At 42.2% G+C, this 12,763-nt stretch overlaps 1 protein-coding gene and 1 long non-coding RNA gene across 15 annotated transcripts in view; one reads left to right on the top strand and one right to left on the bottom strand.

Annotated features, from left to right (window-relative positions):
- Positions 1-3,834: 3,834 nt before the first annotated feature.
- Positions 3,835-5,085, bottom strand: LOC147342725 (uncharacterized). Its single transcript, XR_015156649.1, has 2 exons — positions 4,911-5,085; positions 3,835-4,615 (listed from the first exon to the last, which is right to left on the bottom strand). It is a non-coding gene; the product is annotated as an uncharacterized LOC147342725 (long non-coding RNA).
- Positions 5,086-5,109: 24 nt separating this feature from the next.
- Positions 5,110-12,763, top strand: part of WASHC2A (WASH complex subunit 2A) — a 46,979-nt gene continuing 39,325 nt past the window's right edge. For all 14 annotated transcript variants that reach the window (XM_086381364.1, XM_086381358.1, XM_086381354.1 and 11 more), the window contains exons 1-4: positions 5,110-5,231; positions 5,317-5,439; positions 6,217-6,381; positions 11,974-12,036. In XM_086381364.1, coding sequence (XP_086237490.1) covers positions 5,229-5,231; positions 5,317-5,439; positions 6,217-6,381; positions 11,974-12,036 — 354 coding nt within the window. In that variant the 5' untranslated portion in view covers positions 5,110-5,228. The remainder of the gene's footprint in view (positions 5,232-5,316; positions 5,440-6,216; positions 6,382-11,973; positions 12,037-12,763) is intronic.

The following is a 12,763-nucleotide window of genomic DNA, read 5'->3' as shown; positions in this document are numbered from 1 at the left end:
TTTACTACTGAGCCATCAGGGAAGCAGTTTACATGTGTAAAACCACATAAATAAATCCTGTATGTATAGATCAGATAGATAGATAGGTAGACACATATACATAAACACATAGAAAAAGCTCTGAAAACTTAAACATCAGATGGCATTGAAACATGTAAAATATCATGTATGAAACGAGATGCCAGTCCAGGTTCAATGCACGATACTGGATGCTTGGGGCTAGTGCACTGGGACGACCCAGAGGGATGGTATGGGGAGGGAGGAGGGAGGAGGGTTCAGGATGGGGAGCACATGTATACCTGTGATGGATTCATTTTGATATTTGGCAAAACTAATACAATTATGTAAAGTTTAAAAATAAAATAAAATTAAAAAAAAAAAAGGTCATCTCTAAGGGATGAGCTCAGATGAAGAGTGGGGTGAGCAGTACATGTTGGCTTGTGGGGAGAGTTTGGAGTGGGGTACATACCAGGGCTTTAGTCTTCTTTGTAAAGTCTGATTTTACTTTCAAAGTCTGATTATTTGCTGAATGAGTTTGATTACAGTTCTTTTCCTTCTGGACACGCTTGCCTTTGCATAGACGGCAGATCTGCTAACCTAGACTAGCTATGCATTCAGGGAATGGGCTGTGTAGGCAAGTGGCTTACCAACCTTCGCACAACAGGATGCACGCTCTCTCTCTCCTCCCTCCCTTCTACCCCACAGTACTCACCAGACGCTGGGATCTTAAGGAAGGAGAGGCGTCCGCCATACTCAGCTGTGGACTAAGGATGGTAGCACCCACTCTTGAATATGCAGGTTACTAGCACCTTGCTAAGCAAAGGCGTGTGTGTGTTTGCGTGTGTGTGTGTGTGTGTGTGTGTGTGTGTGTGTGTGTGTGAAAGTCGTCTTTTATATAAGCAGGCTGGAAAAATTATACTTCAGGTAAGGTTTCAGTGACACAATGAAACCGACCCAATAGTTTCTAGACTATTAAAGCTTTTCTGTGACCTCTCTTGAGCTATCCACTTTCCGAGCTCTAGCATATAATATTAAGAAAAGGGGAAATCCGGAAGCACACTCAGAACAACTCTTTATGTCACTAATTAGTATCAGGCTTACGCATTTTGCTAGTTTAAATTTGTCCCTTCTTTCCAATCAATTGCTTATAAATCCTTCTGTTTGGCAACCTGGAAAATTTAATTTGCTCTTCTAAAATGATGCTGTTGTAGAAATAAAATACTTACGAGAACATTAAATTCAAATTTCATACTGCAAAGTCTAAAGTATTTCCTCTCTAGCCCCACAGCCCTCAGAACTTTATCCATATTCTGAAACCCCAGTATTAAGTCAAAATTTGCAGAATCTATTTGGAATTTACATTTTGAATTTTTACAGTACTGCTGATTGTATTGTAATGATAGCTTACTGTGAATGATGTTGGATTCCTGATCTCCGAAGATTTAGCTTTGCTACCAGGCACCAGGCTTGATTACTCAAGAGCTTTCATGTAGCAGGGTTTTATTAAAGTATAAAAAGGGACAGAGAAAGCTTCTGACATAGACATCAGAATGGGGACAGAGGCAGTGCCCCCACTCACTAGCCTGATCAAGGCCTTATATACTTTTACCAGGCCCACTCCCACAATATACATCTTAAATTAACAAGATTAGAGCTAATAATAGAAAGGTCTTACCAGACTCACTCCCGCAACATATGTTTTAAGATAACAAGATTAGACAGAAAACCTCCTTAAGGAGAAACTTGTCCTTAGGGAGATACATTGTTATATTGACTAAGACAAAACAATGGAGAAGATAACGTTTGTACTTTTCTCCTGGAGAGCCTCAGACTCCTTTCTCCTTTTCAAGGGCTCCAGACCCCTTTCTCCTCCTTGGGGACCCTGGACTTCTTATCAACCTACCTGGGAGTGGACTCTCTCAGTACCACTGGTTCTATTTCTTTCTCTCCTTTGAAGTTCCTAATGCAGTGGCTACTGGTTACTTAACTGACTAGACTCTCAAAGTTCCTGGTGTATAAACATCATTAATGCTTGATCCCCTGAACTTGTGTTGGCTTGGTGCCTGGACAATGACTGGGCAGACCCCTCTCCTTCTCCCCTGTGGTCCAGTGGTCCAGGGGGCTGCAAGGAAAATGCGGAGTCCTGCTATGTCTGGGCCCCCCTAGCCCACAGTTCAAGAGAGGGCTACTTCAGTTTCTAAGCCTAAGCAATTTTCTTCCACTACCATGCAAAGGGTTTGACCCTAATACATTGCACTCCCACCGAAGACCCTCTACATAAATTGTAGGGCCCAGTTCCTGGCTTCCATGGGAGCCTCCCGAAGCAACACTTGGTCTCTCTCCTCTATGACAACCTTTCTTAGTGACTTTTCATATGGCACAGAGACACACTGGCTCACAAGGTTGGCCATGCAGCTGTACTGCTCACCAGGGAATTCAGCCTGGCTCTTTATTCCAACACTCTTTAGTTTGAGGAGTCTGGGCATCACCTGGGAGCTTGTCAGAAATGCAATGTCTCAGGCCCCATCTTGTACCTGTTCCTTTAGAATCCGCATTTTAGCAAGATCCCCGTGGAGACACCTCAGGACAGAAAATAAAGCTGAGAGGGTGAAATGGCATGGTGGGGCATTGAGAGACTTGGGTTAGTTGAGAAAAGACCAGGGAATAACAGAGGGACTTGGAAGTTTAAGAGGCAGCTCTGTTACAGTCCACAGTGAGAAGTCAGCAGTTTCAGTTGATAAGGTCCAGGGTGTGGGTAATTGAGGGGCTCTGAGAATTGGAATGCAGATTAAGGTACATTGAGGCCAAGCTTACCCACGTGCCCACTGAAGTTGTCCATGATGATGTCAGAGGAGACGTAAGTTTGGTAATTGGCTCGGCCCAGTTTTACCAACCAAATTCTAAAGCGGTTTTATTTATTAAAAATATTTTAAATGAACGTGAAGGAATGGCCAGGAGGTTGGTAGATGCAACTTAAAAGTGAAGTTGCTTCAAGAAAGTAAGACTAGCTATGGAGCAACGCAGTGGCTGATAGCGTGGCTCCAGGCACCGCTTGTTTACTGCTTTGTCTAAGTCACTTAACCTCTCTGTGCCTCTTATTTCCTCAACTATGATGCAAGCATCAGAGTACCTGCTTCACACAGTCATTGTGAGAATTAAATGAAGTAGTATGTATAAAGTAGTAAATTCTTAGTACTTCAAATATGTTATATATTATTATACATGAGACATTATAAAACATAATATAATGTGATACTCTATGATGAATATTTGGGAAAAGTGTGACGGTGTTAGTTTCTCAGTCATGTCCGACTCTTCGGGACATGGACTGCAGCCCACCAGGCTGCAGAATAGTGGGGTGGGTGACCATTCCCTTCTCCAGGGGATCGTCCCAATCCAGAGATGGAACCAGGCTCTCCCGCGTTACAGGCAGATTGCTTACTCTCTGAACCACCAGCGAAGCCTGGATATTTGTGCAAACTTGTAGAAAATAACTGAGGTGGTGGTGGTGGTTTAGTCGATAAGTTGTATCTGACTCTTGTGACCTCATGGACTGTAGCCTGCCAGACTCCCCCTCCATGGGATTTTCTAGGCTGGAATATTGGAGTAGGTTGCCATTTCCTTCCCCAGGGGATCTTCCCAATCGGGGATAGAACTCGGGTCTCCTGCATTGCAGGCAGATTCTTTAGGAACTGAGCTAGGAGGTAAGCCCCACCCAAATAACTGAGGAGGGGCACTCAAAACTATCCTTGGGGTAATCACTCAAGGCAAGTCTTCACTCAAGGCAAACACAAAACATAGGGCAAGAGTTTGATAAACAAAGGGCATAGAAAACACGGGAAGAGCTACGTTTAATGCTTACAGTATGGCAGGCACCCTGGTACTTCACAAATACCACATTTACCACATTTAACACCACATTCCTGAAAGACAGGTAACTGACAAGGATTAAATAACTTGCCCATGGGCACATAGGAATGGAAAGAAATTGGAATCTTCATTTTAAAAGGTAAGTTGGTCTGGCAGAAGAAGGTCTCTGCAGATGGATCTTCGGGGAAGTGTGAGGCAGAGCAGCTGAATCACTGAGCGCTCCTGGGAAGCCGGGAAAGTTGAGAATGGATTCATAGGCAGGGGTCAGATTACAAATGGATTTTGCCTGTCACACGAGAAATTTGGACTTGAATCTGAGGGCATTGCCTACGGAGTAAAGGATTTAGGGAGTAAAGGATTTTAAGGAGGCCCTACCCAGTGAGTTGAAACCGCGCATGTCCTTAAAAGCAGGAGGATAACGAGATAGATCAATCTCCAGTAAATCTGGGTTTCTGTGTGCTGATCCAGTGACAGTAAGCGGAGATGTAGCAAGGAAGAGGCGCAGCAGCCGCGAGCTCTTCTTCTGCACACATCTCCGGACGTTTAAAGCTCTTTGGATGGGTTTTCCAAGATCCTTTTGGCTCCCCTCTGAACACATCTGGTTCCCTGCGTACTTCCGGACTAATTACGCGCCGGCCACTCGGGCCCTTCAGCTGAAGCTCAACTTGACTCATGCACCCCTTCAGCGCCCCCTGGCTTCCGCAGTCTTCCTGTTTTGTTTTGGTTTTTTTTGTTTTTTCCTTTTCTAAAGTGAAACAGATTAAAAAAATTATTAAAGTATAGTTGACTTACAGTGTTTTAATTTCTGCTGTACACCAGAGTGAGGGTTATACACATACACATTCTTTTTCATATTCTTTTCCATTACGAGTTACCACAGGATATTGAATATAGTTTCCTAGGACCGCGTCGTTTATCCGTTAAATCTGTAATAGTTTGCATCTGCTAACCCCAAACTCCCAATCCATTCCTCCCCTGACCCCCTACCCCTTTGACAACCACCAGTTTGTTCTCTGCATTTGCGAGTCTGTTTCACATACAGTTCATTTGTGTCGTTTCACATACAGTTTCTGCATATAAGTGATATCATATATCTGCCTTTCTCCTTTTCTCTTAGCTCCTTCTGTAGGATCATCGCTAGATCCATGCACGTGACTCACACGCAGCCAGCTGGCGCAGCCTCCCTTCGGCGGCACGCCCCACATCCGGTCACGTGAGGGGCAGGTCACGGGGCGCTCTGGTCACGTGAGGCTGGTCACGTGCTAGGCCGCACTGCTGGGGGCTAGGCTTCCGGAGACTTTGGGGGCTCGGCGGGTGCGGTCCTGCGGCTTCGGAGCCCACCAAACTGCACAGCCGGGATGGTGAGGGCCGCGCTCTGGGTTGGGGCTGGGCCGCGTCCGCCGCCTCCCCGGAGCTCAGCCCCTCTTCTCGTCCTTCCCGCTGCAGATGAACCGGACCACCCCCGACCAGGAGCGAGCGCCGGCGTCCGAGCCCGTGTGGGAGCGTCCCTGGTCGGTGGAGGAGATCCGCAGGAGCAGCCAGAGCTGGTCGCTGGCGGCCGACGCGGGCGTGAGAGGCGGGACCCGGGACGGGAGGGGAGGGCGGGCCGTCTGGGGGTGATGCGCGGCCTGCGAGCGGAGGACATCAGTCCCAGCCCCTCTCCACCCAGTCGATCCCGCTCTGTCTCTCGTGGACTAAATAACATCCCTTCTTGCTCTCGAAAACTTCCTGGTGGCAGTCCTCAGGCACTTGGGCGGATGCCGGCCGGTTGACTTACTGCCGCCCATCGCAGGGTGGTCTCTTCCTTGTTTGGTTTTTTCAGCCAGGCGCCAGCTCCATCCTGAGAGTTAGGCTTCCACCACGCCGCAGGCTTACAGAGGCGCCTCATAGGCGACTCCCTGTTGAGACCTGGACTGAGTGGGGTGGGAGACAAACCAGTATATGAATATCGTTGAGTAAGACACCTTACGTACGCCTGGGGCCCAACAAGCTCAGAGCCGTGATTCCAAAGTCCCATTTGCGTAGGAGTTTTGGATGAGTAGTGCTTTGTTATTTTGCCTCTCGTCTGTGATCCCTGAAGAATGACAACCAAACAGCACTTTAAAATTTCTCCGGAGACGAGACAGGAAGTGTCCATTGACTCACTGCCACTGTTCTGACGAGCTTTCTCAATGGTTTTCTGTGCTGCTTGGTCTTGGTACTGTCAAAAGCAGCATCCCTTTCCCATTCCAGCACGCACACACACCAAGGTGAAAGGAAGTGGCTGCTTCTCTGTTTTGATGTGCAGAATAGATGCGTGTAATAGATGCATATTGATACTACTGTATGTGTTTCTTTTTTAAATAGCTACTACAGTTTCTACAGGAATTTTCACAACAGACTATCTCTAGGACTCATGAAATCAAGAAACAGGTGGATGGACTAATTCGGGAGACTAAAGCCACAGATTGCCGCCTGCATAATGTCTTCAATGAGTTCCTTATGTTGTCTAATACCCAGTTCATTGAAAACGTGAGTTAGTGACATCCGATTTTTAAACAAATAATACTGTTAGAAGGAGCAGTAGTCATTGATATTAAGTGACCTATTGTTAGGTTCTCTTAAATTTTGGTGTAAGTAGTACTTCTTGGTAATTGATGTTCCCTCCCTTTTTATTAGTAAAGTTTACCTGTTTTTTCAAGCCTTTGAGAAAACCTAATGATAAAAATTTCCTGATATTCCAATGTTTTCATCCATTGTTAATTCTGGAGTTGTCAGCAGTTTTGGTGAATTGCATGGCCCTCCAACAAGCCTTGTTATCCTCTATAAGGAAAGCCATACACCTGGTCTGGTCCTCTGGCACCAGCATGTTATTAATTGTATGCATTATGTTCTGTTAAGTTATATTAAAAGCATGTGTGTGTCTACTTGGACTATTCTGAACTAATGCTTTGTTATGCTGGCTGAAGCTGTGTCATAAAATCAACTCTAAACAGATTGTTGCACTTTAACCCAAGTGCAATTTTGTCGGTTTATCAAGTTTCAAAGTTTTAGATTCTAGGAACACGTAGATAAACTAGAGCCCCCTCTTAGAGAACATCACAATTTTCTGTAATAGTGTTATTCCAGAATAAAAAAGAATAAAATGTGGCTGGAGCTCCATGACTGTAGGGGAGATTATTCTAGAAGATGGAGAGGAAGCTTAGTTAAGCTGACCTGTGTTTCTCATAGAGTGACTAACTTTCTAAGTATCAGTGTTAGTTATACTGTGAAAAGAGGATTATTAAATTAGGCTATCTCCTGAGACTGTTAGATACAAAGTAATAAAAATGATTTTGAAAATTGCAAGATTATACAAAGATTTAGGATTGTTAAGAGGAGACTAAATATTGTCCTGCAGATATCTTACACAGCATGTTTGTACATTTTTAGTAACTGAGGTTGAAATGCCACTACTGGGCTTTTGGGGGAACCTGTGTGTAAAATAAAGATCTGAATAAAGGTTTTAAATATCTCTTTGCCTGTAACTTAAGATATAGCCAATCTTCTAGTTAAATCTGTAGTCATTTTCTTGTCATCTGCGCAGAACGTCCGTGCTTGGTCCTGAGCATGTTCCTGTTGGGAGAGGCAGTCTACAGGACTCTCGTCTCCGCTTTAGTAGTGTGTGTGTGGTCCTATTAGTTTTTCATCGCGCTGAATCCTGTGTCCTTTTAACTATATCTGTTGCTCTCATTCTGTACCTTTCTCGCTGGATCAGGTGCTTAGCTCTTCTCAGCAGTCAGCCTTGCAGCCCTAGAGTGGGCAAGGAGTAGAATTGGGAGCCTTCTTTTGTACCTGGTGTGCCTGTAGCACATTGATACTGGCTTGGTCCTGACTGGCACTTTGGGGGAAATGGGCATTATAAGCTTCTTTCTCTGAATAATAACCTTCAGGTCTTCTCTTTCCCCAGCTCTTCTTTTCTTTCCAAGTTTTCTTAGATTCTGAGTTTCTGATAATCTAATTTTTGTGGGAGGTTTTTTTGTTTACTTTTGTTTTTGTTGGTTATTTTTTGGTAATAGTTCATGATTTCTGTTCGCTCCTTGGATTCCCTACATCCATCTCTCTGTCTCCTTTGTCTTGTGCTTCTTCCGCTTCCAGTCTGCGGCCAAATTTCGCTCTAGACGTGCTTGTGGCCACTGCCAAGTCGAACTGGTTCCCAGACTTCCCTGTAATGCCACGTGTTACATGTTCTTTCCATTTGTGGTAGAGCGTCATGTTGTTAAAGGATGGCTAACGCTTAATAAAACTGGAGGAATCTACCTGCTGATAATACATTTGGCAGTGATTTGGCTTTGCAAATGTTTTCTTCAAACCCTGACATCAGGACTCATGTATTACAATTCGGTCTTAAATGGTGGTGCTATTTGGTTTCATGGTAGTTTATTGGAAAAATACACAAATAGGTTTTTAGGTTTTAGTAACTGACCTCAGAGGCAGCTAGTAGATTGCGAGCTGCATTATAGAGTTAGTGAAACTGAAAAGCAATCAAGACTTTTTAGGGCAAGAAAAATCAGTACCTTTAGTAAAGGCTCACGAGGGGACTCTGAGGAGGAGAAATGCTGATTAGCAGTGGCCAGTGCATCAGTGCCTTATTGGTAGGGAATACAGTTCTTGCAGCTTCATTAATCTGTTCCTTTAGGAATTTTGTCCTGAAACCTTGAGTGACCTAATTAACGACTTCTTTCATAGCACTTCCTATGACTGTAATTCTACATCTATCGATACGGTTTGATGTGTTGAACTTCTCTACTAAATCAAGCCCCACATTTTTACTAAGTGTTATGTTCTTTGGGTTCACCGTGAGCCTGATACATAGAGACTCAGTGAATATTTGCATGAATTAATGAGAGATCATAAAAGTAAAGAGGACCATGGCTGTGTATAATGTGGGAGGAAATCTCAGCCCCTTGTCAGATTTTTCTCTTAATTCCTCACCTTCACCTCTTACCTCATCTCCCCAAATGAGGAAAAGATTCTTCAAGTAGAAATATCAAAGATATTTGACAGTTGTGTGAATGGCTACCTGATTTTAAAGTGATTGAGCAACCCATGAAGCTGTGAGTTCAGTCTGAAGGGTGAGGTGAGTCAGCATTGTTTACCTGCTTGTGAACTGAGTACTTGAGACGCGTGGTCCTGCCCACCCTTAAAAGCCCCCACGGGTTTTGTGTGCTTGCTGGCTGGTTTCCCAGATGCCATGTTGGCTTTCTGAAGCCTGCTGATGTCTCGTGAGGTGTTTTTAATGACAGGCAGGAGGAAAAGGAGGGTATTGATGCTGTTCAGACCTAAGCTTGAAGCTCAGTCTTTTAAGTTAAATGGTCTTGCTATTTAAAGTCTGAAGTGACCTTGGCAGCTGTCTTGTCTTAAAGTCTCAATTTTAAGATTTATTTGCCATTTTTTGTTCATGCCTTTGAAAATTACTCCCCTAATTTCTCGTCTTTGTAGAATGATTTTTTTTTAATATGGAAAAAGAAACAGCATATGAAATTTCAGATACTAAAGAAGAGCCTCTCAAGATTTTGACATGTATATTCCAAATTCATTCCCATGCAGACATTGGACTCTAAGTTTTTCCCTTTGTTGTTGTAAGAATAATGGACACTTATAGTAGGAGAGATAAATATGTATAAAAAGTATTAAAATGTGAAAAAATTTAAGCTACAGAAGTCAACTATAATTCTACCACCCCAAATTAACCAGCCACTCAACACGTTGGCATATTTTTTTCTAATCATATGTATGTGCATAACTTTAACCTTGTCTATATGTATGTATTTGCAGCCTGCCTTTTTCTTCATGTTAGCATATTATTTTATAAGCATTTTAACACATCTGTAAGATTTACTGAACTTAATTTCTGTTTCTATTTCATTTTATGGCTACCATTATTTAACAATCCCCCATACAAAACTTTTTAAGATAAAATATTTTGTGTATGTAGGAAAGAACAGATAATAACCACAAATGCTAATAATGTGCACTGCCTTATATTAACAGATGTTAATATTTTTTTCCTCAGCTGTAAATACTTTGGGTGTGGGCTCGTTTGTTTTGCCGTCTCTTTACTCTAACGTGGAGAGTATGTATATAGTCTTTGGGCGTGTATCGGTACGTGTGTGTAGTATGAGCTGGGGGTCTCCTTTGTTTCTTTTCCATATAAGGTAACTTTTATCGTGTAGGTCTTTCCCTCAGTGACATACATGTGACTGTGTGTTCTTGTAAATATAAATAGGCTCACGTGGGACTGTGCGTCTGCCTCTTACCTCTGTCTTTTATTATCTTTATCTGCTGTAGTAAGTGTCACAATCCTAAATACCAGAGATTTCTAGTAAGACTTAATAGGGCAAATCTCTGTGACTTCTCTTTATTCATAATTTTCATAGTTATCCTTGGCTTTTTTACTTCTGTGAATTTGAGGATTATCTTGCTAATTTCCCCAGAAAAGTCTACTAGTATTTTGATTGGAATTGCAGAGAGTTACAGATTTGGTGTTTGTGATTTTGAATGTAAATCTGATGCCATGAGCATCTGACTGCTTGTATTTATTTTTCTTGGAACCAAATTTCAAGAAGTAGAATTCTTGGGTTGGAATATGTGAACATTTAAAAATAACACCGTTTAATCAGATTGACCTTGGGTTAGAAGATATGAACATTTGAAAATAACATTGTCTAATCAGATTGATAGTTATTTTGAAAAGATGGGCGACCTCATTCCATTGCTGGCGAAGGTCCGGGAAGTGGGCACTGGGGTGTGTTGCCATGGCAGTGAGAGTTGTTCCACACTGAGATCTAGAAGAAGCTCTGAAGAGTAAACCAGAGTTTTGTCCTTTGGCTTCGCAATCCTGTTTTTGAGAAGCCTGTAGAAATAAATGATCCATGGCCTAAGAACTTAGTACATATTTACAGTAGCTGGTTTGCACTAGCAAAAACTGGAAATGTCCTTAATGTTCTGTAATAGAGAATTCTTGAACTAACTATAGTCAACTTCATACCATAAAATATTATGTAGATATAAAAACAATTGAGTCAAATCTATATGCGTTGACCTAGAAAGTGGTTTATGAGAATATCAAGTGAAAAAGTGGGGCAGAAGGATACGTGTCATATGAATGCAGTTTTGTTTCAAAGCTGGAAGGGCAGAAAACTGAATGTGTGCCTATGTCTGTATAAATTTGTGTAAGAGCCTTGGGAAACAAAGAGGAGCGCACACCAAACTTAATTATTCTGAGGATGAGGTTGGAGGCAGGGATGGAATTGTTTTTAAATATATCTCTTCTGCAACTATCTTTATATTGACATTTTAATTTTATTTGACATAGGGTTTACACACTATAAAATACACCCTTTTAAAAGTATAGAAGGCAGTAGATGTTAGTGTGTTCTTAGAGTTTTGTGACCATTACTAGTGTCTAATTCTAGAGCATTCTCATCACTGCACTATTTATAATGAGAATGTTTTGCTTTGGGAGTTTAGGCAACAATAAATAGTTAAAAAAAATGACAATGAGTTGCCAGAACGATGGCTCTGTATTAGAAAAGAGAAGCCGCCTGCCCAAGCTGTGTGGGCGAGTCCCACGACCGGTCTTCTGACACATCATTGGTGGGCTTGGCCTGTTTTCTTATAGATGAGGTAATAAAAATGTATCAACCATTCTAAGCAACAGGATAAAAGTAACTTAGCTTCATGGTTTCTACTGTATAAATGTGAAAGCTCTTACACCTGGTGGGTAAGTTTTGCCACTTGACACGCTCAGAGCCGCACGTCGAGGGCCTGCGCCAGTGCTCTGCCAGCGTTGGGTTAGATTAAACGAGAACATGTGAACTCTGGTTTCTTGTTAATTTTGTGACCGTGGTCAACCATGAGATTGAAGGTTTTGTTTTGTTTTCATGTTTCCTAGTCTTTTGTGTCTTTTCTTTAAACTTAATTTTGGGCAAGTTGTCTACTCTTCTCTGCTTCGCCTCAGCCATTTCTTGAATAATCATTTCTTCTTGTCTTTGTCTTTTTAAATTGTATATTGAATTCTTACATCGTGATTGATTCCAAATGCTGTTTTGACTAAAAGCTGAACCTTGCTTCCGTGTTTAGCGTGTGTATGATGAGGAGGTGGAGGAGCCGGTGCTCAAGACTGAGGCGGAAAAACCAGAACAGGTACTTGCTTTGAATTACTCTTCTCTTGGGCTCCTTTAGAGAAGAAAAGTAGTGATTTATGATACGGCTGCTGGAGGGAGAGGGGGGCAGGGAGATGGACTTTGGGAGAAATGGGAGAAGCTGGTTTTGACAGCTCAACAATTGAACTTGTTTGTTTCTGAAATTCATTGTATTAAGAAATGTGTAGATTAAGTTCCTGATTTCTGGCTTAAGAGTAGAGCAGAGGTGGGTAGAGATTTTCTGTAAAGGACCAGGTAAGAAATATTTTGTTTGCTGGCTGCATTGATTTCTATCCTTTGCTTCTTTTTCTTCTTTTCTTCCTCTCCTGTCCCTTCCCCTTCCTCCTTTAAAAATGTAAAAACCTTTTTTACCTTGAGGGTTACTAAAAAAAAAAACCAAAACGGGCCATACTGGGCAGTAGGTGGTGAGTTCTCTGAAGATTGTGTATCCCTGTCATTTCAGGACTGTGCTGCTGCTTATTACTACCAGTTTAAGAATGAAAGTAAGAAGAAAGCCATGCTACTTGTCACTTATGAACGAGTAGACTAAGAAAGGGTACTAGCAACCAGCTACAGTTTTGCCTGTTTCTAGCCTTTAAAAATTTATTAAAAAATTTTTATTTTTAATAGATTTGCTAAACTGTTTTAAGTGTAGTAATATCTGGTTAGACCAAGTCAAGATTCAGTTTAAAGTGATAGCTATTTAGTGAATTGTCTTTAAAAAATCC

The sequence above is a fragment of the Bos grunniens genome, chromosome 28 (assembly GCF_055505025.1).
Source record: "Bos grunniens cultivar Pamir isolate PY7600 chromosome 28, Bosgru_T2T1.0, whole genome shotgun sequence".
Taxonomy (NCBI): Eukaryota; Metazoa; Chordata; class Mammalia; order Artiodactyla; family Bovidae; genus Bos; species Bos grunniens.
This window is presented reverse-complemented; position numbering and strand designations above follow the sequence as displayed.